Source organism: Microtus ochrogaster, chromosome 1 (genome assembly GCF_000317375.1).
Source record: "Microtus ochrogaster isolate Prairie Vole_2 chromosome 1, MicOch1.0, whole genome shotgun sequence".
Classification (NCBI taxonomy): Eukaryota; Metazoa; Chordata; class Mammalia; order Rodentia; family Cricetidae; genus Microtus; species Microtus ochrogaster.
The window spans coordinates 107579319-107607159 of record NC_022009.1 but is presented as its reverse complement, the minus strand read 5'-3'; the positions used below and the strand labels follow the sequence as shown (position 1 = coordinate 107607159).

General features: G+C 44.0%; 1 protein-coding gene across 2 annotated transcripts in view; it reads left to right on the top strand.

Moving 5' to 3' along the window:
- The window catches only part of Clrn1 (clarin 1), a 36842-nt gene that overhangs the window by 1058 nt on the left and 7943 nt on the right, over positions 1 to 27841 (top strand). Inside the window, exon 2 of one of the 2 annotated variants that reach the window (XM_005344018.2) lies at positions 20723 to 20902. The exons of the other annotated variant lie outside the window; for it this stretch is intronic. Coding sequence (XP_005344075.1) covers positions 20723 to 20902 — 180 coding nt within the window. The remainder of the gene's footprint in view (positions 1 to 20722; positions 20903 to 27841) is intronic. 2 annotated transcript variants of the gene reach the window in all.

Genomic DNA, 27841 nt, shown 5'->3' with positions numbered 1-27841 from the left:
ATCTATGTATCTATCTATGTATCTATCTATGTATCTATGTATCTATCTATCTATCTATCTATGTATCTATCTATGTATCTATCTATGTATCTATCTATGTATCTATGTATCTATCTATCTATCTATCTATCTATCTATCTATCTATCTATCTATCTATCCGAGCTCTTTGAAAATTAAAATCTAACCCTTAAGATTCCCAAGTATTACTAATTATGCAAGACAGCGTAGCATCTATGTTAGATACAAAGGGTGCTTGAGGAAATGGGACCCCTGTAAGGAACAACCTTCGTGACTTTTGTCCTTTAAAAAAGGCCCCGTTTTCTTGCTTTTCCCTTTCCCCATGACTTTGCTCTTTGCCCTGCCTGGCACCGCTAAAACCCTTGCTGTCGAGAATTATTCTCTTTCCATCTTTATCCAATTTGGAATTACTTGGCTACAAACGTTTTCAAACGACCTGACGTGATAACTGTCATAAATGCGTGCCAAGTGTACAGAAAACCGGCAGCGGATTGACCTTCAACTCAGGTAGGGAACAGGAGAGATCGTCTGTGGCGATTTTGGCCAAATGGAAGTGTTAGCCACGGCATTTGTAACATGTTTATCTCGAGAAGTTTTAAGGAATTACCATGAGAATGGGCAGCTCATTAAATGAAAATTAATAAGCAGTCCTTTGCTGTATCTCTCGCTACACACATCCAGAAGTTGTTATTATTTCAAAGGGCTGGTTCAGAGCAATCTTAGGAAGACACAGTCAGTAAATTACTCTTCAGGAAAGGGGCTCCCAGCTGAGGCATTTAAGATGAATTATTATTTTTGCCTGAGCTTCTTTTCTCCTCCAGTATAGGCAGAAGGTGAAATTAATTGAATTTATTATTAACATATGCAGTGTCTAATTAAATTTCAACCCTGGCCCATTTATATTTCTGCAAAATTCCGTGTATCTTGTAAGCAGCCACTTGGCACCGACCCCCAGCCCACATAGGCTACCGAGTGACAGGAATTTTCATAGGGCCCCAAGAAAATCCCCTGAGGATTAGTCTTCCGCTTTTCCAGAAATTATCAGCGGCTGGATTTGACGAAGTGGATACAGCTACTTTTCTCCGAACGGCTTTAGTTCATTAAGATAACTGGGCTGTGAGGGTTGCGCACCTTGGAGGCGGGGGTCGGAGGGCGAACAAAGCCCAATACTGTGTGATTTGCAACTGTATTAAAAAAAAAAAAAAAGAGGAAAATAGATGAGTGAGATGATTTCAGCGCGAGTCACAGGCAACTACGGGCTGAATAAAGCTTCTCACAAAGGAAGTCAGACAAAAGCGGGAAATGACGGGGAATGATCCCAGAGGCCTTGTGTTTCTGACAGTGAAGGAGGGGTAAACGTGACTTCTGCCGCAGCCTGTGTTTCAAAACAATAGCCCACTGTTTTCTTAGCACGTGCTGCATCCGAGGTACTCCATATGCTTTGCCTTGCTTTCCTTCGGGACCCACAGTTGTATGTGTTCTCCTTACGGTCCGGGGGTCTACTTTTCGTAGCTATCTTTTGCGGTGGCCTTACCTGGGAATTTATTCTAATCAAGTCCTCTAGGAGGACTGGCAAAGCTCAGCAGGGTTTCTGCTATACCAAAGCCATCTCACAAATCCCTTTGATCTCCTGGCTGGCCTGTACATTTCTCCCCAGCATGGTGAAGAAACGCTTACATTTTTGCTTTCTCTGTGATGACAGCCCTTTCTATACTCTACGATATACATATTAAGTCAACACAAATAATACAGGGAAACACACGTTAAAACTTCATTTATTTTGGCGAATTCCAGAGAAAGAGACGGATGATGTCTTGTCTTTTCTGCCTAAGCAATAAATAAATAAAATTGAAATCTATTTCAGTATAAGAAGGAATAGTAGGAAAGCTGTACAATAAATAATCTCCATGGAATTCTCCAAAAAGCACACTGTTGGGGCTGGAGAGATGGCTCAGAGGTTAAGAGCATTGCCTGCTCTTCCAAAGGTCCTGAGTTCAATTCCCAGCAACCACATAGTGGCTCACAACAATTTCTAATGGGGTCTGGTGCCCTCTTCTGGCCTTCAGGCATACACACAGACAGAATATTATATACATAATAAATAAATAATTTTAAAAAAACACTGTTAATACACTTAAACACACATCCCTCTGAGTGTTGACACTCCCTGTGAACATGCTTTTGAAACACTCAGCACTTCCGAAGTTCACACTCCCACCCCATCACAGTGTAGCGTATGGGTCATGTGGTCTCATTCAAGGTGCCCTCTGTACCCAGACAAGAGTGTTTCATCAACCTGCTTCTAAGAAGAGAGCCTTCCGATAGGTGCTCTCGAAGGTTAAGTGGAAATCCTGCTACTATAAAACAGTAAGTGGTTTCACCCTGGCATCTCAGCAGAAGCTCCCGTTGAGCAGAGCTGGTGGCCTCCAGAGCCTGCAGAGATGTGACTCTGTCCCCATTTCTACAGTCAAAATAAAAATCTTAACACAACCATTCCCATAGTGTCCCCTCTGCTTCTCAGCGCTCCTTTGGAAAGTTATCAAGCAGATATTGGGATTTAGAGCATCACTCCTGTAGAGGAGGTATGGAAACAACTTATCAAAGTATCAATCACTTTGCGGCTAGTTGTCAGCTGCTATAGATTCCTATTTCAATTCTTTTGGATTTATACCTGCATTCTGCTTGTCTAGACTTTTTCTTGTGCTGGGGATTGAACTCTAGGCCTTACACAAGGTCGGCAAATACTATACCACTGAGCCTCAGTCTTGACTTTTTGCTTAGATCATCATTGACCGATAGAGTTACAACGTAAGCCCTGCTAGCCACATTAGAACATAAAGGAAAAAAAAAGGTGAGCATCACTTAATAATCTTCTTTAACTAGGGTATCCAGAATACTATTGTGCAAACAGATAATCCATATAAAAATCATTGAAATGTTTTATATCTTTCTACTTCTTTTGTACAGCCAAACCCTAGTGGATGTTTACATAGCACATCTAATTAGGACTGGCCACATTTCAAGTGCCTGTTTTAATGCTGCTTCATTGTACAGCATAGATTCAGATGGCGATTTACTTTGAATAAATTGACTATTGACAATGTCGATATTTTAAATGACCTTTTGCTTGGCTCTGCTGGACAAGTCTGTGCGTGTGGCTTTTCTGTGCAATGCTTGTGTCACTTTCAAAGCCTCTACATCTGGTGTATGATGAGAATGAAGAATGACGAAGAAGAGGAGTTTGGCAGCGCAGTGATGTTTGTTTCTATTAGGTGTTCCCTACCGACCATGCTATCTCGTCTCATTATACCAAGAATCTGCCCTGTTAGCATGCAAAGTTATGCTGGGAAAACTTCTGCCTCATTTACTCAGGCTGATTCTCATCTATCAGTGGTTCATTTACTAGAGGTCACTAGCATTCCTGCCCAGACCATGATTTCATTCATTATAATGAGAAAATGTTTGCCTTTGAAGGCAACACAACTGCTTGATACAGTGCTTCATCTTACGTCACCTGTAAAATTTTAATGATAATGTTTGAATGCCAAGTGCAGCCGTCAAAACAGAAACTGCCAGTTTTGAGCTCTCTCCCTCTCCCTGTCCCTCTCTCCCTCTCCCTGTCCCCCCCCTCTCTCTGTCTCGTGCATGTGTGCATGTGTTCTGTTTTGTTGGTTTGAAACACTACAGAACATTATCAAAATATGATATTCAAGAATCATATGGTATCAGTCATTCCTAGATATATACTGATCTGCTCATTGCCAACACAGTTCAATGAGCTGGTAAAAGCATATGGAGTTCTTTTTTTTTGATATGTAAAAAATAGAATTTAACAATCATGCATCCCAGCTTCCAACTTTAGTCATACTTCAAAAATATTTTAATTTGGGCTCTGTGATTGAAAATTTGTAAAAGCTTTGACAGAGACAGTGTACTTCATATCTTAGAGAAGCAGAGATCCTGTTCCAAATAAGGGATGTGACCCAGATTACAGCAGAGATCCTACACCCAACGAGGGATGTGACCCAAATGACAGCAGAGATCCTACACCCAATGAGGGATGTGAGCCAGATTGCAGGGTGGATGCTTAAACTACCTCTGTGATCAAGAAGGTGGCTTCTTGAACATATCATGGTACAGAATAGTTGAGACTTGGGGGTGGTTGTGACCCACTGGCACTCTATCCCTTACAAGTGTATCTCTTGTCTTTAGCTGGCTCTTCCCATCCATGCTTCCTACAGCTTTCCAATGTCTTTCCTGAAAGAGCTGGAGATTTTAATGTCCCACTAATGAAACCTTGCCCTGTCCCCTTCCTCTGCACATGGCATGTACGGATGCTGGCATGAGGAGATGAATCTGTGAAAGAAGCCTGCATGGCTTGTCTAAATCTTCCTGATGGGAGGAAGGAACCATTGTACATTTACCCAGAATGCACAGCCCCCTTGTCTTTTAGATTGGAGATGTTTTTAATCTAGACTCATGCACCTATGAACCAGTCCAGCAAATAAACACCTTCCTTCTTTTCCATTGAAATAATAGTAATGAATGGAACAGATACGGAGAAGGAACAACCTTAGGTTTCTCTCAGTCAAACAGCCTCCTGCCCCTCCTTACTTTGTCAGTCCTCTCCTATTTCGACATCTATCATATGAATTTAGGTGTGCACATTTCTGCTCTGCACAGAAAGCCTAATACCCAGGAGATAGGGATACAGAGTGCTCCAGAGAGCCCCGCCCCCAAACTGGGGCATCAAGCAGAGAGAGCATAGCACAAAATGGGTTCACAGCTGTTTAGTAAGTGACTCTATCCGAGTCACGCAACCTAGATTGGAGATGGATTTCTGCCACCGGCTGAGGCTCAGGCTCTTGGTGCTCAGACCATTGCCATTTCTTTTTCTTCTGTCATAAAATGGAGGCAGAACTGGGTTGTTTCTGAACATTTCCTTTAATCTGAATGTTCTATGATGTACACAAAGATCTGCTGGTTTAGATGAGGTCCTTGAGGATCTGAAATTGTCCACCCAGCCTTTCTAGTCTCCGTCACTTGATGTCTTTCCTGACTGGCAGGTTTCAGCCACCATTTTTAGAAGCAGGGAGTTCTGTGAGCCCTTCCTCTGGCCGAGTTTTTATGAAGTGTTCTGAACTATGCCCCTACGTGTCAGGACCCAAGCTTGTTTCTCCGTCGAGAAGATCTTTCTTTCCCTGTTCGTCACTCTTTGGACTTTCTATGTGGAAAGCAGCAGGTTGAAGAAGGATCCAGTGAAGAAAGGGAAGCTTTGGAGCTTAGCAGCGATGGGTGAATGGGTTTCCGAGAGCGGCCGAGCTCATCAGTGCCCAGACGCCGGAGCCAGCGATGAGACAGAGCCACACAGTGAAGGCTGAGAAGCGGGGAGGTGCTCTTTCATTCTTTTTCTCTGTAGATTCCTAGTTTGTCCTCCATGAAAAATTACCCCAATCTAATTTCTTATACTGAAAATGGCAAAAAAAAAAATCAGTCTGCTTAACATTTCAAAGGTATTCTTTACCCAGAAGAGGTTCTGCCTGTTATTTTGTAAGCATTGGGAAATGTCAGGGAAATACTTTTTAAATGACAAGCATCCATTTTCCCCTGACCGTCACTGCTCCCTCCTCCCATTTCCTTATCAAAAGACCAGCAGAATCAGCATTGTTTAGGAATCAGAATTTCAGCCATGTGGGCTAGGGCATAAAAGGGCTAGATCCCAGCCTCCCTGCCATCTAAACCATCCCTATACTGACAGCTGGGCAATTATTGTCCCAGAGAGTCTAGAAGGAAAGGATGTGGATGAGAAGCTACTGCTTTGGGGGTGGAGGGTGCTGTTCTTTCAATTTGTTTGTTTGCTTTTTCTTGAGGAGTTGTGGTAGGAAAACCTAAAATTCTAGACCATGCTGACTGCAAACTCATAGAGATCTGCCTGCCTCTGCTTCCTGAGTGCTAGGAATAAAAGAATGATTCACTATATTTGGTTTTTAGAGCTATTAAAAAAACTTTTTTGTTTGTTTGTTTTTCAAATGGGTTGTCCTGGAACTCACTGGCTTCAAACTCACAGAGATTTGCCTGTCTGGGATTAAAGGTGTGCACCACTATGCTTGTCTTAACATTTATTTTTTAACTGTTACCTACAATTGGTACCTACTTTAAAGTTCCAAATGATGTTTGATATGTGTAACTTCTTTAGACTTTCTTTTTTTATATCTATGAGTTCTTTGACTACATGTATATATGTGCACCATGTGAGTGTCTGGTGTCTGGAGGTCAGAAGAGGAGGTCAAACCCCCTAGAACTAGAGCTATGATAGTTGTAAGCTGCTGAGTGAATGTTGAAAACTGAACCTGGGTCTTCTGCAAGAGCAGCAAGGGCTCTTAACCACGGAGCCATCTCTCATACATATATATGAGCCCTTTGAAATAGGTAATGTTTAAATGGAGATAACCATATCCATCTCCCCAAACATTTATCATTTCTCTATGGGGAAAATGTATCAAATCCTTTTTGCAGCTTTGGGAAATCTCTAGTATATTATTTTATGTGTGGTTACGTCACTGCACCAGCACAGTGGGTCTTCCTGAGCCCACCTAACTGTCTCCCACCCTTTGATCAGACTCATCCCCTCTCTCACCTCAGTCCCTAGTAACTACCATCCTCTCAGATCCTACAGGGCTGTCTTTGCTAATTTTCTGTTGCTGTGAAGAGACACCATGACCAAAGCAACTCTTCTAAAGAAATCATTTAACTGGGGCTGGCTTACAGTTTTAAAAGATTAGTTGATTATCCTCATGGCAGAAAGTAGGCAGGCAGGCATGGCAGTGAGGTTATAGCTGAGAGTTTTACATCCTGATCCACAGACAGCAGGCAGAAAATTAGAGAGAAACACTAGTCCTGGCATGGGCTTTTGAAACCTCAAAGTCCACCCCCAAGCAACATCCTCCTCCAACAAGGACATGCCTCCTAATCCTTCCCAAGCAAGTTCACTAACTGGGTACCAAACATCATTCAAATATACTAGGCAATGGAGACGATTCTCATTCAGACCACTACAGGAGCCAACTTTTTAATATTATGCATATGAGTGAGACCATGTAGCACTTGTCTTTCTGTGCCTGGCTTCTGTCAGTTAGCATAATCATGACCCTAAATGGGTGCCTGGACCAAGCCCTGGTATGCCACAGAGCCCTTGTTTGCTCTCGGGGAAGACCCAGTTTCCGTTCCAGCATCCTCATGGCAGCACACAGCCTGTGGATCAGGATGAAAAGCTCTCAGAGAAGCAACCATAGATAAAATAATACAGTGAGGGTGGCTTCATGCTCTCCCCTTTCTCTGCTTTCCTTTTTAACTTCTGAAAGTGACTTTATTTTCTCCGAGCTCTTTCAGACATCTCAGAAGAAAAAAAAATGTGAGTTCAGCACCCATTTACTGAGTAAATATAGGTGTCAAGTACTTTCTATGTATTGTCCACAATCCTTACATGATGGGTGCTGTTGTTACTGTTGTTATTGGGGTTCCCTTTTGTGTTCTTAGCTTTCCTATGAAGGAAAGAGTTTATGAACTGACTCAGGCTCAAGGATAGATGCTTTATTTTTGCATTATCTAATGTTTCTATGTTATCAATAGAACACTGCAGTAAAATATTTAAGGGTATTACTAGTGGCTACCATGTCTTAAAATTACTGCATTATCCATTTAGTATAGTGGATCTCTCTCTCTCCCTCCCTCCTTTCTTCCCTCTCTTCCCTCCCTCCCTTCCTCCCCTTCTCTTTCTGTCTTTCTTTCTTTCTTCCTGTTTTTTAAGTCAGGTTTTTCTACGTGTAGCCTTGGCTGTCCTGAAACTTGCTCTGTAGCAGGTTGGCCTCAAACTCATGAAGATCCACTTGCCTTTGCTTCCTGAGAGCTGGGATTAAAGGCGTGCACCACCACTGCCAGCTTGAATATGTTTCTAAAAGAGCGACTGATAAAACCAGAACAGTATAACATGGGATTCACACAGTTAATTCTTACTGAGTAAATAATGTACTAAAGGCAGTGAAATGAAACAGGTATTTTTTTTCTTTTCTTCATTATAAACCCAGATTTAACATTCAAGGTCAGTTTTTTGAGAATTTTCGGGACAATCAACAGGGTAGGCAAGGCGTAAATCTTGGTTCTTACCAGGAGGAAAGAGAGAAAGGAGGAAAAAAAAGGTCATGGCTTCCAGAGAGGAGGCAGGTTTAGCAATGGAGGTCAGCAAGCCCCAGGATGGTGAAAGGCAAGAGGAGAGCTTCAGAGAAAGGCCAGAGCGTCAGTGGAGGGATGCACTTGCTTTTGGCTATTACCTGAAAGAAAAAGAGATAGGAAAGTAAAAGGGAAGCATGGCTTGCAACTTCTGGAGGAAGTACATTATCTCACTAAGGAGATAATTAGTCTTCTCTTCTCCTTAGCCCGTCTTCAGGAGAGTCAGATTTCCTGGGGAAGTCAGACCCCTGACCAGGTGATTGGCAAGCCCCACTTCCTCAAGGGAGGCGCTAATAGTCTGTGACCGAGGTAACCTTTGGAGGGCCAGAGGTCTTCACTATTTTGACCAGGAAGAAGTAGCTTTCACTTCGTGAGTCTCAACCATGTCTACACACTTCCACTCTTTCATAAGGTGATTTAAATCCTAAGCAGGCTTCTCTTTCTGGGGTGCTCAGAGAAACAGGACGCAGTGTTCAAAGTTTACTGGGAGGGAGGGTGTCCCTCCTCAATGCCTGTTATCTGTCTAGCTAACTGCTGTTACCACATCATTCTCTTGGTCAAATATGGGGGCTAAAAGCATTGAGATATCACTAAACGTTCCCCACATCATATAAGGAGCCAGCATGTAGCAGACCTGGATTCCAGTTCTTGTACAGATAATAAATAAGTCTTTTTTTAAAAAATCATCTTCTGGTTAGAGGAACAACAAAAAGATACAGAGAGTTGTTTTTTTATTGTTGTTTGTTTGGTTTGGTTTGGTGGGCTTTTTTAACCTTTGTTGTTTTTCTGCGGTGCTGGTGTTCACACTGGACAGCCTTCCAAATCTCTGCATCATCTTTAATATGATGTTGAAACCTCACAAGAACTTGTTCTTCAGTTCATTCCTTGCTTTAATTCAATCTCTAACTATCCAAATGCTGGGTTTTTTGGGTGTTGGAAGATAAAACAGTCAATCCGGTTTGATAATGAAGATTGGACAGGTCACGTGCTTCAGCCGAGACTTTGAGCTACGAATTACCTGTCCACAGTTTAGGTTTAAGGCAAAGACATCTGAGGACACTGTTGAACCAGCTGAAGTCTTTATGGTGTGGCCACTATTTCATTGCTGTGACTAAAGCAATGGCTGCACTTTGCAATTAGCAAAACAGAAGACCTCCCGAGTCAACCGCTTCACCAGGGAGCCAGGTGTCAGCACCTGACTCACGCTGAAAACCAGGGGCAAGAAGACGGAATTAGAACATCAGTTCACATGCTCTTCTAAGACAGAGTCTCACTGTGCAGCCCTGGCTGCCCCAAAACTCCCTGAAATCTGTCTTCCTCAGCCTCATGAGTGCTGGGGTTAAAGGTGTGCACCCATAAACCCATTACATCTGGCTTAAAGTCTCATTTTTTTAAATTAAATAAACAAAAGTTCATTTTAACCTTAGAAATTCCGTATTTTATAAAGTTATAATTGTATTTTAGAAAAAAACTCATATATACTTTACTAGGGCTTCTTGAGAAATATTATGCATAATTCCTTTCTGCTGAAGACATTTTTTATGATTTATTTAACTTTTTATTTTGTGTTCATTGGTGTGAAGTTGTCCGATCTCATGGAACTGCATTTCCAGACAGTTGTGAGCTGCCATGTGGGTGCTGGGAATTGAACCCGGGTCCTCTGGAACAGCAGTCAGTGCTCTTAACTGTTGAGCCATCTCTCCAGCCCCTGCTGAAGACATTTTTGTGTGAGCCTGGACCCTGGGTGCACAGGTAGACAACATAGCTACACAGTTCCAGCATTTCTGCAGACAATGACTCATAAAGACATTTAGTTTAAAACAATTCTTTGGTACATACACAATTTTGTGACTTATTAACAAGGAAAGCAAATTCGCGCGACAGTACGATGGACGTGATCATTTATTTTTTCATAAAGAGATGTGTCTTGGCTGACAATCTAATGCGTCAGGGAACAGAGCATTGCTAACATGTTTCAAAGTTGATCAATATTTTGATTCCATGATCATAAGTACTGAGATTACTACTTCGTATATACATGTAGTACAAAATGGAAGAAGGATGTTTACAGGCGTTTCTAGAAATGGTTGGAAACTCGATTCCGATCCAAGCCGAAATTTAGCTAACAAACACTTTTGAAACGCCAAGTCGGAAACGCAAATAGCAATTTTTAGAATCAAGCATTCTAACACAATCCAATCCAAAGACAAATTAATTTGATACTTTCATGCTGAAAGATGATGGTAGGAGAATACTAAAAAGCCTTCGTTGTCCATAATTAAACCATTCTGTTTAGTAGAGCAGATGAGCCCTATGTGGACAGTGGGAACGCTGCAGTTTGTAGCGCACAATAGTCTGGACTGAGCCCCGGCATTCCAAGCAGTGTGCATTGTCATTGTGTAGTTTAACAGCCTGTGCAATGCAAAAGGTGCTCGTTGTGTAGTCAGAACCAAAGCCGAAATGAAAGCCAGGTCATGCAACCTGGGGTTCGGCCAGAAACACCTCAGCTGTATTACACGTTTGGTTTTGAATTAATTTCGACTCATTAAGAAAATCTTCATGGTTGCCAGGCCTTGTAAACCACTGACGTTCAGTCATGTGATCCCATAGTACGAAGCTGGGCACCGAGCAATGGAAAACTTTGCTTCCCATAGATAGGCAGCTAAGTGCCCAGGATAGGTGTGGTAGGTGGAAGGCACTTTCATTATAGGTTTGACTAAGCAAACTTAGTACCTGGTAGACTGGTTTTCCAGGGCTGGTTTTCTGCTCTATCTCAGCAAGTCATAACGTTGCAAAGTTCTCAAAACTTACTGCTCCAGAGTGACTACACCCCTGCAGGTTCAGAGCAGCTAACTGGGTTCTGTTATCAGAGACACATAAATGCCAAAGCAGCTGTCACTCGAAAACCACCCTGGGTGACTGGGACTCAGTGGTGGATGGCCTGCAGGTTGGCTTGAGCCAGCTGGATGCGCTGGAGCTAAGAAAGAGTCAGGTGAGGTGCTTGAAATAATATTTCAAACGGTCCTGTGATACCAGCGTGTCTCCTTCTTTTGAGTACGGGGTCATGGATTTCATGTCGTCGGCCACATAGCCATCAGGAGCTTGGCTCCATACCTGGCTGTGAGTTTGTGGGTGATGCTAGGGAAGATGCCTGCATGGAGCTTATGTCAAGAACATCTCTTTTACCCGCCGTCCATTAATGACTGGCTGACGATGGGCTGAGGGGAAACCCGGATCAAGAGCATTTCTGTAAAAAGAGAGAAATCTCCCCTCCTCTGATTCTCTTTCAAGAAAAGTGAATAGCTGAGCACCACGAAGCCAAGTGGGCCTTTAAAAATAAAAAAATGTCTTTTATGCAGAGAAGGACAAGTTGAGAGGAAAGGCAGAACCTCTGAGGCTTTGATCTGAGCAGCAGTTGCTTGTCACTGCTGACATCATTATCAGAGGCCGCCTCTGTTCCCAGAGTCTCACAGATGGCATTATCTGCAGTCCACATCTGGCAGACGTAGGCAAGAGGCCTGACAAGACCCATACTGTTAGGAACAGTGTCAGTGGTCCATGAACCTGGATGCAGCTTAGCCTCACCTGGGGAGTCTTTAGGACGACGAAAGCTGCCAACACTCCATCCCGGGGCTATTGGATCTGCCTCTGTGGGGCAGAGGCTGCCGTGTTGGGTGGGTTTAATGGCTCCCCAGGTGATGGCAATATACTGTCAAGGTTGAGGACTACCGGGGTGATGGTAGTCAGGAGAGGGGCCGGCAACTGAGGCCAAGAGGTCAAAACTGAGTTCGAAAGAGAGTGAGAAGCGGTATTTAGTTTTCTTGAGATCTTCTGGTCTGAGAAGCGGTATTTAGTTTTCTACATTCTGGAGATCTTCCTGTCAAAGGCAACCCGGGATCCTGGGCTTTCCGTCATCAAACTGTACATGTCCTTGAACAATCTGGTGGCCGAGTCTCCAGTGAGAAAAGGAGTGCACTTGCCTCTCTGTCATAGAGACATTCTTTCTTTGCACATCTGCCCACCAGCTACAGGTCCAGCTGCTTGGGCCGAAGAGCCAGCTCTGGCCCTGCTAGAACGGCTTTTGGCTGCTCACCCCCACCTGTCTCTGTCCATGAAGCCACCTAGTTTGCAGAAGTTGGCAGAAGATCCGAGACATGTTCCCTAATCACGTGAGGCAAAACAAAGCTTCCATTTTGATCCACATCTGTCTGCCCGCCGTGCAAAGCCACTGGTCCTTCCAAAGAGCCTCACTGGGGTCCCTTTCGCCGTCTGTTGTCGATAGGAAGATCATTTCAGACAAGCCACTGCAGAGAGTGTCCAAAACCTTGCCCACGGGAAGTAGAAACAGGAGCGGAAGCAGCGTATCAGATGACGAGGAAAATGTGTGACAGGCGTCAGGTAAGTCATAAGAAAGCCAAAATGCCAGCATTTTAAAAATAGTAATAGCCACCCACCTGGTGATGAGAGAAAAAGAAAAATTGAGCTACAAAATGAAAAGCTTGTCTTAATTCTTTTCACATAATCCAAGGACTACAGCGGGAGGTGGAGGCTCTCTGATCCCAGAAAAAGACTTGTAATCTGATCACCTGTAGACCGAATGGCCCCTGCCCAGTCCCCGTGGTTGGTTCTCAGACTGGAAAATGTGGACGCTCCACACTGCGCAATCACATGTCACAATTGTCAGCAGGGCAACTCCCCTGCTGTTCTCATCAAGTTAAGAACTATTTAGGCAATTATTCCACATTTCCAAAGAGCTGCTACAAAAATGTTCTCATTTGTATTTTTCATAAGCTCTGTGGCATTTCTTCCTTCCTTCCGTCTTTTCTTTCTACCTTTCTTCTGGCACCTAATAGTATGTATTCACAGCACCGTGTGAGGCCTAAGTACGTGTGTTGTGTAGGGATCCAATCAGGGTAAGGAGATGCATTCGAAGTCTTCCCTTTGATATTTTGAAGTATGCAATGCAGTTTTGTTAACCAGAGTCACCCTACTGTGCAACAGAGCATATTTCTCCTGCCTAATTGGAGCTCCGTGCCTGTTGACCCATCTCCCTGCAGCCCAGCCTCTGGTAACCACTTCTCAATTCCCTGTTTCTGTGAGATTGCTGCTTCACTCTCTGTATTTACAGACATGGGAGCTAAGATGTTTAGAGATCTCATATAGAGTAAAGGCAAAACTTCATTAGTCCCAAACCTTCATAACGCTAAAAGTGCTGTTCTGAGCAACCTGACATTCCCCCTCAGTTAACGCCTATATATTCAAAACCCTCACAGCAGCAACATCATCAGCTTTTGCCTTGGTGATTTATTATATTTCAGCCCTTTGTCACTCCTCACAATGCTATATTATACATAAACTCAGATTAAATTTACCAAGTCCTGTTTTTGAGACTACTAGAGTAAGAGACTTGACGGACTAGAATCAGTAACAGATAAAGGGATAATGAAGACTTTGAGTAAAATATAACAAAAATCCAGAAGCTAGAACTAAAATAAATTTTTGAAGCAACTGAAACGAAAGTCATGCTTTCGGGGTAACAAAATAAAACATGGGGTAATGACAAGCAAGAAGGAACATATGTAAAATTTAGTAAAAACAAATGTTTTCATCTCCTTTTTTTATTTGATCTATTGAAAACAACATGACTTTGCCTATAGAATAAAAAAACTTAAAGCTAGAGAGATATGCACCACCAGCTTCTCTCTTTCTGAAAGTCTCCTTACTGCTGATATATGCCTTAACATTCTGCTGGAGTCTGGAGATGTGAAAGCCACTAGAGAAGATACTTGTCTGCTTACAGAATCTATCAGAAGTCTTTATAATCAATCACTTTGTTTGTCAGAATGACCTGAGTTGTGTTTCAGTAACAACCAAAACTCTATAGATTTACAAAACAGATGCATTTCTTGATCACAGTACACAGTTCTTCGTAGGTCAGTTGTACGTTCAGTCTGGGTCTCAGTTGCCATATGGAATGTTGACAGGAGGCGGTCGTAGCAGAGAAAGTGTTCTGGAGATCATCACACTTAGCAATTAAATTTCCTGACCTGAACCTCAAATCTGCCACCTTCACACTTTAATTATTTTGGCCAAGGCATGTTGCACAGCCCCACCAAGCTTCCGCAGGGCCAGCATGTGCACTCTGACTAGGAGCCCAAACTGATGAAGAGCCACAACTATTGCTGTCTGAAGAACAGTGGTTACTATCACTATTGTGTTGTTCAGAAAGCTCCGTGAAGGAGAGTTACTCTGTGTGAGGATGAGGCAGAGGAAGCAGGGAAGTTCTCAAGGGTCAGTCATTTTTCATTAACCATAAGCAGGGATTTCCCCAGCTAAAGGAACATTGGGGCTTATCGAGGCCAGAATACAGAAGAGGTGTGGGAAGAGGAAGATAAGGCTGGAGGCAGGGGTGGGGTGGGATGGGGTGGGGGGTGGGGAGATGATGAGTGACCAGGATATTACAGACTTTGCTTACTATCCTGAGGCGGCTAACTTGGGCTTGTAGGCAATACACAGCCACTAAGAAAATTAAAGCATGAGACAGGACAGATGACAGATGACAGATGAATAAAGGGAAGGCTGAGGCAGGAGGCCAGGAGGAGACTTGCAGCAAGACACAGCAGTAAAAGGAGACCACAAAGAAAGAGACACTTTTCCCTGAAACCCTCCTACAAAAAAGCAACTGGAGAGCCAGCAGAACACACCGGAATTTCTACAAAGCTCTGGAAAGTTGTTCCAGGTCAGTGAGATACGAAGGGCAGAAGGAGCAGTTGCAGAAGAAGACGAAGCAGGAGATGGTCCTGTTTAACACGATGGTTCACTGATGGAGCACAAACAAAACCCGCTCATCTGTCAAATAACCTTTGTGGTCAGGAGCGGCCTGGCGCCGAAGCACGGAAGTGGAAACCTGCAGGTGGGGGGCAGCAGCTGGAAGCACAGATGAAGACGGAGTTTCTCAGGGAGGGATGAATGAGATACAAAGAGACATGTCCGGGAAAAGAGTGAGAGAGAAGGATGAGAGACTGGCGGAAGGGTGACTGAGGTGCAAGGGACTGGCTGAGGGAACCCTCGGGAGCACAGACCTTCATGGAGAATGGTTCATAGGCCTAAACACCCCAGGGATGGCTGTCGATGGATTTGTCTTTGGGCCGCCAGCTCACAACAAGCAACATGGAGACTTATTATTAACTATAAAAGCTCAGCCTATAGCTTAGGCTTATCCCACTAGCTCTTCCAACTTAAACGAACCCATTTCTATTGATCTAATGTTGCCACGTGGCTCATGGCTTTCACTTCTCCTCCTGTATGTCTTGCTTCCTCTGCGTCCAGCAGGCAATACTGCCTTTCTTTTTTCCTGAGTTCTCCCTGTACCCAGAAGTCCCGCCTAACCCTTCCTGCCTAGCTATAGGCCATTTAACTCTTTATTAAACCACCCACCCTGGCACATCTTCACAGAGTATAAAAGAATCTTCTGCAATAATTAGCAAGGGAGAAAAGGTGAATATGGTTCGCCAAGGCTCACAACCAGGAAGGCACAAGAGGTTTTTTTCAAAGAAGCCATTGATGGAGTGGCGAAGGTAGGTCGTTGCAGGAGTTGAAATGGAAACTGGAAGAATGGACACTGGCATAAGGACTAAGTATAAAGGGAAGCATTGAGAATAGCTGTAGCATGAATTCTAATTGTTCTTAATGATAAAAACCCAGAGTCAGATATAGGGGTTAATGCTGAAAGAGCAGAGAAGCAAAGCTGTCTGTCAGTCACTAGAGTTCTTACCTCTATCAGTGCTCAGGCCAAAGGGGAATTTCCATCTCTTCAAATCCTCAGACTGCTGCTGTCTCTATGAAACCTCACACTGCATGTACAGATGGAATCCTCGGACTGCATGCACAGACCGAATCCTCAGTCTGCATGCACAGACCAGATCCTCAGACTGCATGCGCAGACCGAACCCTCAAACTGCATGCACAGACCGAACCCTCAAACTGCATGCACAGACCGGATCCTCAGACTGAAGCCTCAGACTTCTTCGTCTCTACAGATCCTCAGACTACATCTGAGTTCCTGTCTCCTCCCACCTTGTAGTCCTCTCTCTGCCCAGCCATATCACTCCTGTCTCCACCTCCCTAGTGCTGGGCTTAAAGGCATGTGATCCCAAGTGTTGGGATCACCATTGGGTGAGCTCTGTTTCTCTTTTAGACAGAGTCCAATCTCGTGGAGCACAAGGTGGCCTTGAACGCACAGAGATCCATCTGCCTCTGTCTCCCAAGTGCTGGGATTAATGGTGTCTGCTACTCTGCCTGGCCTCTATGGCTAACTAGTGGCTTAGCTCTGCCCTCTGATCTTCAGACAAACTTTATTTGTAATCTAATTACAAACAAAATATCACTACAATTAGGAAATGGTAGATTCCCTTAGGTCAGGCTAGGGTGTGCCTGTGTGACTATATGCGTGTGAGCAGACAGAAGGACAGAACCAAAGGCTGAAGATGGTAGATGAGGTAGGCTAGAGAAGACAGAATGTGTCTAAGCACAGAGAAAAGGCTTCATCCTACAAAGGAAAACAGCATTCCTTTCACAAAGAACAAAGGGAGGCTTTAGCTAGACACAGAGAAATGACGGTGCCTTAGTTACTTTTCTATTGCCCCGACAAAGCACCATGAACAAGGCAACTTATAAAAGAAAAAAGCATTAAATTGAAATTTAAGGTTCTAGAAGCTTCTAGTCCATGACCATCATGGCAGGGAGCATGGCAACAGGTAGGCAGATATGGTGTTGGAGCAGCAGCTGAGAGCTTACATCTGAACTACAAGCACAAGGCAGAGAGAGATAACTGGGAAGGGCACGGACTTTGGAGACCTCAAAGCCCACCCCTTATGACACACCTCCTCTAACAAGGCCACACCCCTAATCCTTCCTAAAACGTCCACAAACATGAGAACAGTCATTCAAAAATATGAGCCTATGGGGTCATTCTCCTTCAAGCCACAACACATGGGCGTATGACGTAAGGATTGAAAACTTGAAAGAACTTCTACTATCTCCACTTCCTCTGAGGAACGACAGTTTTGCTGGCTAGACTCTTATGAGCCCTTCGTAACCCAGGTACATAAGACAAAACGGGGAGTGAGAGGTGTCTAAGAATATGGGATACCAGGTGTGTTGGTACAGGTCTATCATCCCAGGATTTGGGAGACTGAGCAGGATGAATTTGAGTTTAAGACTAGCCTGGTTACTCAGTAGGTTCAAGGTCAGCCTGCACTACATAGAGACCACATCTCAAGTAAATAACTAAATAAACAATAAATCAATAAAATCGTTTTGGAACACCTGACAGGGACAGGCGCAGGGAAGACCACAAAAGCCTTCACAGGCTTGTCTGTGCAGAGATTAGAAGGCTGGAGTGTCTCCATCTTGGCAGGAGACAGAGTTCAAGAGGCAGAGACCCTATGAAATGATTGCATGAGAGCGCATTTCCCACGGAGTGCTTCCCTGTGCCTGTGTTTGCACTGCAAGTCATAACTGATGACTATCCCGCTCTGTTTCCTAACAGCAGGCTCCAGGAACAAGGAGATAGCAGCCTCTCTTTGCATGTCAGCTCTATCTGGATTTTCTTCCCTGCCACCTCTTTTCTGGGACTTAGATGCCTTCACTCTGCCAGCAGAAGGGTGAACCCAAAGACCAGTTGCTAGTCCTCTTTCCAATCGATCTGGGCTAGTGTGTGCAGCAGCTGTCTGCTTCTTTCTGTTGCTGACTTGCAGGTTATTATATGGATATGCACACCTTGCTCAGCCATCTGCCCATCGATGCTATGTAGTAGATTTCAGTATGGGTGAATAGAAATAAAGTCATATAAACATCTGCATACAGGTTCGGGTGAAGGGTGTTTTCGTTTTCTCTGAGGTGAGTTCCTAAGAATAGGAATGGTGTGCATTGGTAATCTAAATCAAGCTAGGTTCTGGAACAGCCGGGTACAGTCATGTGCAGACAAGCAAAATAACCTTGGCTCCAAATGTTACTGTATATAAAAACTTCAAAATAGATACTAAGGATTAGGGGAGATGGTTCAGTCAGTAAAGTACTTTCCATGCAAGAATGAGAATCTGGCTCTGATCGCTAGATTCCATGCTAACAGATAATGACTAAATAAACTACATGTGGTTTAGTTTAAAATCCCAGGGCTGGGGAACAGGAGACAATCAGATCCTGGGGCCGCCTAGCAAACCCACTGATGTATAACAGTTCCCTCCCACATTGAAACATTCCATCCTTCAGGGAAGCTCCTTAAACAGGAAAGCAAACAACTCAAGCCAGCTTCAGGCTTGAAACTGAGCAGATTCACTAGGCTCCTCCCTGCCAGAGTAAGCAATAAAAGCTGCAAAGAAGACTCTGAGACAGACCAACTTCCAGGGAGAAGCACAAACCAGTCAGGATGCCTGAAAGAAGTTTATACCAGAGTCCCATGGAAAGGACTCTCCGAACCGTTGATCTGCCTGCAGGTTGGGCAGGATGCTCCAAGTTTCCAGCTTTTGTGAGCTGTCACCCATGCTGGGTGGGCTTTAATAATGCAGCTGTCTTTGAGTCGTTTCTATTCCTCTAAGTAATCTCTCACCCATATCCTTCTAAGTAACCCCAATAAAACTCTCTGGTCCAGCTTACTGGTTGGAATAAAAATACCAAAAAAAAAAAGGTTAAGAAAATGCAGGGTCTCCCTCTCTGAAGGGGAAACTCACCATTTTTACTAGGCTGGCTGACTGGCCAGTGAGCTCTTGGGGCCACCCCGACTCTGTCTTTCAATGCTCGGTATGCCCTACTTTTTACATGGGAGCTGGGGACTTGAACTCAGGTCCTCATGCTTGCAGAGCAGGTATTCTTACTCACTGAGGTATCTCCCCAGCCCCTTGTGCCTCAGTTTTTAATAATATAATAATATGCCCATCTCAGCTGTAAAGAGAATTCAGTCAGGAGAGCAGAGTACTAAACAATCATTATAAACACAGCCCTCTGCACCCGTCACAAGTGACAGGATAAAACGCACGGTTCCCTCTATGTGGTTTGTTTCTTTCTATCTTGCATCGCATTTTGATGATAATTCCACATCTGTTCCTATAGAATTGCTCTGATCTCTGTGAAATCCCATTGCAGAGGATTGTGTGTGCTATTGTTAGACATGCAAGCTCTTTCCAAACCAAAGATTCAGCAATGACTATGTTTACAATACTTCGCTGGTCTCATATGCCTAAATAGGCCTAAGAGAGGCTCTTGTAAATAAGGAAACTTATTGAACTAAAGGGTGTGGACATTTCGGGGCTTTATAGACACTGCCCAAGGCCAAGGAGGTTTTTCTACTTTTACTTTCAAGAGAAGTGCACAAGGGGCTCCTTTTCCCTTCACTCCCACTAACAGGGGTCAGTGCTAAATGTTTTGAACTTAGCAGACGCAGTTTTATCACAGGACAATTAAAGGCAACTAAGCTACGGGATGTCCTTACTCCTGAAGGGCACTGAAGAAATAACTCTTCCTCTTAAAGGGGGAAGTGACGCCCTTGTCCAGGGAGACAACCACAGTGAACATCTTTGAAAATAAGCAATTGGATTTGCTTGCTCACTTGCTAGTTCTCTCTGTACTCTCATTAGGGTCCAGGCTCTGCGGGAGACATCTGGGTCTTTCTCTGTCTTCTTTTATGGCTCTATCTCCAGCTCCCAAAACAGTGGCTGATACAGAGTAGGACCTCAATAAATACGTTAAGCCTCTGCTCGATGCCAGGGAAACGGAAATGCATTAGACTGCTCTTCCCTTTGTTGTCCAGAGTTGCTGAAGGCGGGCATGCTGATGCAGAGGTAGCTGACATCTGTAAGGTTTTTCATCTCCTGAGCAGGCAAGGATAACTTGCCCTGAATACAGAATCTAGAAATAGATTGGGCATGTTTACTAAACCCGGAAAATATTTCTTGTAGTACCAGAAATAATTTTCCCACAGCTTTGTGCTACATCAAAATATTGAAGCTGACTGAAATTTTCCAATTCTCTACTATTGTTGTAACCTAGAAACCAATTTTTATATTATAGCACACAGAGGTGGGATAAAAACCTCCTGATGTTGGAATTCTCCCAGGTGCATTCAAATTTAAAATATTATTATAAAATTTGGATCATTTTAAAAAGTGATTATTGATAGCTATCATTGAAACTTGGGTCATAAAAAAATGTGCAGTTTTGAGTTATTAATCCAGCACTTGAGAATAACCAAGGACCGAAGACTCTCCCGGACTTCCCAAGTGCCATATTTTACTGGTGAATTCTATGAAATGACCCCATCTTTAAATCTTTGGGTAAATTGGTAAGTGAGAAAAAAAAATGTATTCATCAAAATGACTTTTAGTGATTTTTGAAAGCATGGGAAAGAATAGGGATTTAAATTTTCAGTTATACCTGCAGAGAAGTGACCATAAAATTCTCTCATCCTTGTTTTATTCTCAGTCTTCCCAGATTTGCTCCAAGCCATCCCCGTGAGCATCCACGTCAATATCATTCTATTCTCCATGATTCTGGTCATCTTAACCATGGTGGGGACAGCCTTCTTCATGTACAATGCTTTTGGCAAGCCCTTTGAAACGCTGCATGGCCCACTAGGGCTATATCTCGTGAGTTTTATTTCAGGCAAGTATAAAATTCTACCTTCAAAGTCTAAGTGCTTTTTAAATGTGTCAAAAGACGCTCTACCTAAATGTAGTTATGCCATGTGTACAGTAATATTCCTGTAGTATTATATATGACAGCAAATAATGGAGAAATACTATTAACAATATGGAATTCACTATATACATTGCAGTAGTCTATATGAATGAATACAATCTTTACATTGTAATTTTGAAGATGTAAAAAAGGGCTAACTCTTGTATCAAATTGTTAAATGAAAACAGCAATAATATTTTACAAATATTATGAACCTGTTGGGCTATAAATACAGAAAATATACATATAAAAATTGATGGAATTTCTTATATATAGCCATATACTCTTTCACGCACACACACTAATATAAAAGCTGTATTTATATATGAGTGATGGATGGGGATACTTTGTTAGTTGTGGTTATCTCTGAGGATTGGAGCTATGGATGGTCTTAATTTTGCTCATGGTTATTAATATTTTTTTCCTAAAAATATAGGTTTGTTGAGACAAGGTTTCTCTATGTAACAGTCCTGGCTGTCCTGGAACTTGCTTTATAGACCAAGCTGGCCTCAAACTCACTGAGATCCACCTGCCTCTGCCTCCCAAGTGCTGATATTAAAGGCTTGAGCCATCACCACCCACCCCAGTTATCAATATTTCTAAGTGTTCACTAGTGTGCATTTATTTATTCATAATGAGAGAAATGAGAAATTTTCATCATAAAATGATAAAGGCACCCACAGATGAATGACCACATTCAGGACTGTCACTGCTTCGTGTTGACTAATGCTGGTTACATCCGGGAAAGGATACAAAGGATACACTCTCCACCTAATGTTTTGATAAACGCATTCCACTTCAAAACTGGGCTGATGAAAAAGGTGTAAATTCTAGTCAGTGCCAGAGGCGCCTCTAATACATTTTTTGAAAGAAGAAAAGAAAGATGAGGAAAAATGAAATCTATTTACATAATTCATGTGTGACTATCATTCAATAGGAAGCCTCTAATTTTACAGCATTCCAAACTTACAGATCAGTTCAACATTCTATTATGTTCCACTGATGATTTCCGGGAGACTACAGCTCATACCAGCCAAAAAATCTAATGGAAGTCCCTGCTGGACAATTTCGTTCTCCTTTGAAGCTGCCCTTGGCAGCTAGCTCTGAAGCAGCCTCTTGACACTGCTCCCTTCCCCCACACCATCCAGCTCCAGCACCAACTTGTCCTGGTGGCTGCCCAGAAAACGGAGCCCTGTAGTCAACAAGGGCTGATGGGTTTCAGAAGGCAGTGTACTTGCTGCTCCCCGCTCACACCTTGCTAACCAAAATATTCACCCAACTAAAAGAGATCGCTCCCCAGTAGGGATCCTGCTAACATTTCCTCCACATCTTTTATAGATGTACAATACAACTTTATCACAGGAATGAGCACTCTATGAGGCAGTCCAAGGAGTTCCCACCTATCTCTGGCAAGAGCAGCTAACTTGAAGCTTACTGTATATTGTTTTAAAAAAAAAAATCAACCCTCACATGCATAGGTGAGAGAAATAAGGACAAAATTAGCAATGCAGACCACAGAGGCAGGAGGACCTGCGCCAGAGAGCAAAAGGCAGAAGTATGGCAAAGGACTGGTTTTGAACTGAGATGAAAAAGATGCAGTCTCAAGGTGGGATATGCAAGCCAAGATAGCAACTCAGTCTCACAGGAAGGACAAGGGGTAAACATTTGGGGATTGTGTCACTCACTACACATTCCGAACTGAACTGGTAGACAGTCAGTTGAGTCTGTAAGTATCTAGGTAGTAGACAAACGAGGCATGATTTCAACAGAGATTTGACTTTTTAAAAAGATTTGTTTTGAGTGCTCTATCTGCATATATACCTGCACACCAGAAGAGGGCATCAGCTCTCACTCACTACAGATGTTTGTGAGCCACCATGTGGTTGCTAGGAATTGAACTCAGGACCTCTGGAAGAGCAGTCAGTGCTCTTAACCTCTAAGCCCTCAACAGAGATCTAAAGCAGGGCTGCGGACCAGGTGAGCAGCATCTATGTCACCTGGGAACCTGTCAGCGCAATGAATTCTGAGAACACTGCCCCAGAGTGACGAAATGGGAGATGTTGGGGGTGGACACACAGCTGTGCTTCAGCTGGTCCTGCAGGTGAAGCCCTTCTGTGCAACCTCAAGGTGCCCTTAGAACAGCGGTTCTCAACCTTCCTAGTACTTTGGCCCCTTAATACAGTTCCTCATGTTGTTATGACCCCCAAACATAAAATTATTTTTGTTGCTACTTCATAACTATAAATTTCTACTGTTATGGATCATAATGTAAATATCTGTTTTCTGATGGTCTTAGGCAACCCCTATGAAAGGGTTGTTCAACCCCCAAAGGGGTCTTGAGCCACAGATTAAGAACTACTGTGCTAGAGGGAATTGCCTAATAAGGGGTTGGAGAACTGAAAAACCTCAGTGGCGGCCTGAGGTAGCTCAGAGGGTAATTTCTGGAAGTACCTACCATTCCTGGGGTTGGGGGAAGAACCTGAAGACTTCTTTAACTGACCTGAAATAGAGGGGCCCTGAGGGTTGGTCTCAGACCTCAAAGAGCTGCCACTGCCTCTCTTCAGAACACTAGCAGAGGATTCTGGAAGTGTGGAATGATGCCAAAAGTCCCAACTGCTACCAGTGGGAAAGTACTGATCCCATGGCCTTGCTGCTAGGAGTTCAGGCCATCTGGAAAGGGCAGGCCTTCCCTAGTCATTCTGAGCACAAAGTAACTAACCAGCTGACGAGACAAAACCAGTATGGTGATCTTGACCCAGCCTCATACAGTAGAGGACAGAAAAGCTGGTTGTGGAGAGACACTTGTGCTTCTACAGACCCGGGTACCTACTGCACCGTCTCTGGGTGAAATTCACAAGAGAAGCCCATGTGGAGACAAACTGACAGTTCTGATGGACGACCTAACTAGCAGTGTCTGAAAAGCAAGACGTCTCTAAGAATGCTGGGTTTGATCCAAGTCCCAGATCTGACCTTGACCTCCAGCCAAGTGTGACGTAAGGAGAAGCTGGGCACACAATGACACACCGGAACAATCAGTCCCGAGCTCATGCTGCATCTTAATTCATATTGCACCTGGAAGTGCAGGTATTTGATAAAGCGTGGTGAATCAATGACAGGGGATAGGATGGGGGCAGAGGGAGAAGGGCAGGAGCCGTGTCCACAGCAGTGTCTTGCAAAGGCCCAGAGTTCACCGAGAAGTCAGCTTCTGAAACCCCAGTCCTCATTTTAATCAGCAAAAACTGTCGGTCATTAAAAAGAAGTTGTACAAAATGAGGATCAGAAGGACAGACAGGTGGCAGCCTTTAGGGGTAAACAGGGCTCTCGAAGCATAAACTACCTCATTCTCTTTAAGTCCATACAGGGAACCCAGAAGTCCAATAGTTTGGGAAGTGTTTAATTCTGTTTGTAGCTTTCATTCAGACCCCAGTTCTAAATCCTGATTGTGTCAAGATAAACTTTTAGAGGGTTTTGTTTTTTTTTAATCACAAACTCTTTAAATAGGCGTAGTCAACACAAATATTCACAGAACAGCGACTGTGTTAGGGTTGTTAATTTTAAGTGAGTCACGTTCCATTAGGAGACACCCAGGGGCTTCTCCCTTCACTGGGTTCCTTCCCATTTCCCTCACCCTTGTGCCCAGCTCAGGAATCTGTCCTCACTGGTGCTGCCCACGCTCCCTGAACCTCCTCTTTTCCTTCCTCTCATCTCTGCCCTCCACAGTTCTCCATGCTGAGGTCATATGAGGCCATCTTTGAGATGTCTGCTTCCGTCTAGGTGGGGACTCATACCTTGTGTCTTGAGCCATGAGGAAAGAGGAGAGAGAGAGAGAGAGAGAGAGAGAGAGAGAGAGAGAGAGAGAGAGAGAGAGAGAGAGAGAGAGAGAGAGAGAGAGAAAGAGAGAGAGAGAGAGAGAGAGAAAGGATGTTGTCTTCCAATTCTCTATTAGGAGCTTGTCAGTTCTTCAGAACAAAGGAGGCAGAAAAGGAAAAACCATGCCCATGGCTGCCGCCCACTGCAGCTCGCTGATGCTTACGGCCCAAGATCCTACACACCTCTCTCCTCTCCTCAGAGATTCCAGTGTCATCTGTACGCCTCGGCCGTCTCGGGATACCATTCCTGGCCACTGTCGTTCTTGCAAATCAGTTCATTTGCTTTCTTCTCTAGTCTCTTACAAGCTGGTTTTAAGAAACCTTTTCCCCAGTGTAAGATTTAGGTAATACCTTAATGGGCCCCCATAGTCCATCTAGGGCATAAGAATCCCCCGAAGAGCTTTCTAAAACTGCTGAAGCCAGCTCCCTACCATGTCAATTAAGCTGGAGGCTACGGGGTGGGGGCTTGGGCACTGCTTTGGATTTGGGCTTAGCTTTTTCAAAGGAAGCTATCGGAATTGGCAGCCCGCGTTGAGGCTCAGTGCCACAGGTGCCTTCACCGAGTTTCTTTGGCAGACAGAATGCTTGTTACATGCCAGTCCTTGTAAAGAGGCTGCTGGTGACTCCACAGTGAAGCTAGTGCAGGGTCTTGCCTTTGGGGAACCTGCAGCCTACTGAGAGAGTCAGGCAAAAGCATATGCAAAATCAAGCCAGGTGATGGTGGTGCACGCCTTTAGTCCCAGCACTGGGGAAGTAGAGGTAGGCGGCTGTGTGGGTTCAAGGTCAGCCTGGTCTACAGAGTGAGTTCCAGGACAGCTAGGGCTGTTATACAGAGGAGAGCCTATCTCGGGATGGGGTGGGGAAGAGTGTATATGAACAATTGAATAACTGCTTGTTGCCCTTCTTCTAAGGGTGGTAAACAGGTTACGCAGACAATGCAAGCAGGGACCTGGCTTTGAGCTTCTGGAAGAGGGGAAGAGTCTCCTCCTAGTGACTAAGTTGCTGAGAAGTCTCTAGAGCTTCCCAAGCCATGGAGAGATGCACACAAGACCTTGGGGAAGGAGAGTTCTGGGGAAGAAGAGAAGGCAAACCCACACTGCTAGAGCGATAGACAGCGAGAAGAAGTGCACAGTCATCAATTAAAATGTTTGGTGGAGCTAGGGAGATCACATGATATAGTTCATACTGGAGCTTAAAATCTCTGTTAAGTATTTTAGAGTGGATTTTAATGGCTGTGAGCTTTTGGAACTTTTAAGGTATCTGATAGATTTACCTCTTTAAGCAATGTCTGGTCGGAAACAATGCCACTGCCTTGGAGATAGATAGAGAACAAAAAAAAAAAAACAAATTATGAAAGCAGATCCAAAGCATTTCACAGGGAGCTTACACAATTAAATAATCGGCAGTGGCATTCGCTGCGGTAAGCAGGCAGAGGGGCGGGGCCGAGGGTTACAGTTTAGAGAGAGGCACTTATTTCTAGGAACCAAATGGTCCATTTGGGGTGTGTCAGTTCTAAGATGCTCTGAGATATTCAAGTACAGGTGTTACGAAGACAGGTGGATACATGAATCTAGAGTTCATAGGGCAGGTTTAGATGAAAGAATTACATTTAAGTGTTGCCAGGGTATAGGAATTATGTAGAATGAAAATGAGGGGGGGGGGTACTGAGAAAAAAATGGTCAAGATTAACCCCTGAAAGACACCTTGAGTTGCTTCTGGGTTGAAGAGGAAGGGGATATTGAGGTAACAAAGGATTGAGAGAAGGGTACCCGGTGCTTAAAATTAGGAAAGGAATGTTCCAAGACCACAGCTACCATTGAGAGTCTAATAAAGGTGGCCTCCTGTGTGAGAAGCTGGAGGGAAATAACGGAGAAAGACTGATAATACTGGGGTGGGGGGTACAAAGACCCAAGTTCAGGAGGTGGAGAGAAAGAGGAACCACAGGAGAGGGAGCTGCGCTCGGAGGTGACCAGCCCCATGCTTTCACATGGGCACACCGATATTTGAGCATACTGCATTCATATCTGTTTGACTCCCAAGGCTGCCTAAGTGAGAGCAAAGAGCCTTAGCCAGACCTTCGTGTGGAAGACGTGCCGTGGACCCTTGGCAGAAAGCCCCAGTGGTCTAGGGATAGTCTCTGCAGTTCGGCATGGCGCTTCTCAGGCCTCTGTGGGAGGATGCAAGGCACCCAAATCTGGGCTTTGCTGCGGTGGTATTGATGGCACGTGTCTTGAGTTCCACCAAGCAAGACAAACAGATACAATTTGTGCCTTTCTTTAGAAGGCATGCTCCTAATACAGGCCCAATTAATTATGATTACAGCTATGGCACAGAACAAAAATAAACACAGTCGTATCTGAAACATGAAGACAGGAAAAATAAAGAACAGCATAAAAATAGAAGGGCTCTTACACTGCACACAGATTCAGTGTTAGTACCACCCTCGCCTCTCCAACCTCTGCAATGCCCGCAGGACATAATTGTCAACAATTGGCGAATTGAGAACAGTGTGCACCTTTTCTATCTCAGTCATCATGGAGGAGATGTTTTCCAGGAGTCTGAGAAAGATTCAGGGATGTCTAGCCATGGAAAAGCCAGGACTGAAACTATCCTACTAGGTTCTGCACAGACCGCAGAACAGAAACCAAAGGAAAAAGAAAGTAGCTGTGAAACCCATGATGGCGGTGGGCATGGGAGTTCGTTTCCAAGTGCAGGAGAGCAGTGAAGGGCCAGGATTGTCAGGGGCTTTTGCTTTCAGATCATCAATGTCAAGGAGCATAGGCAAGGATGCATTCAACTTCTTTTCTGTCACAATTACTGGGACTCTTGTCCTATTCAGAAAGCATGTCTTCCTTTCTGTTTTGTTGAGCATCAAAGCCCAAGTCCTTACCACAGTCCCAAAGCATCACCTGCTGTGTGCACTATGGAAATGCAGGGCTGTGGCTCAGAGTATGTACTACGTCTGACTTCCGCCACTCTGTCTTCCTCTCCTCTG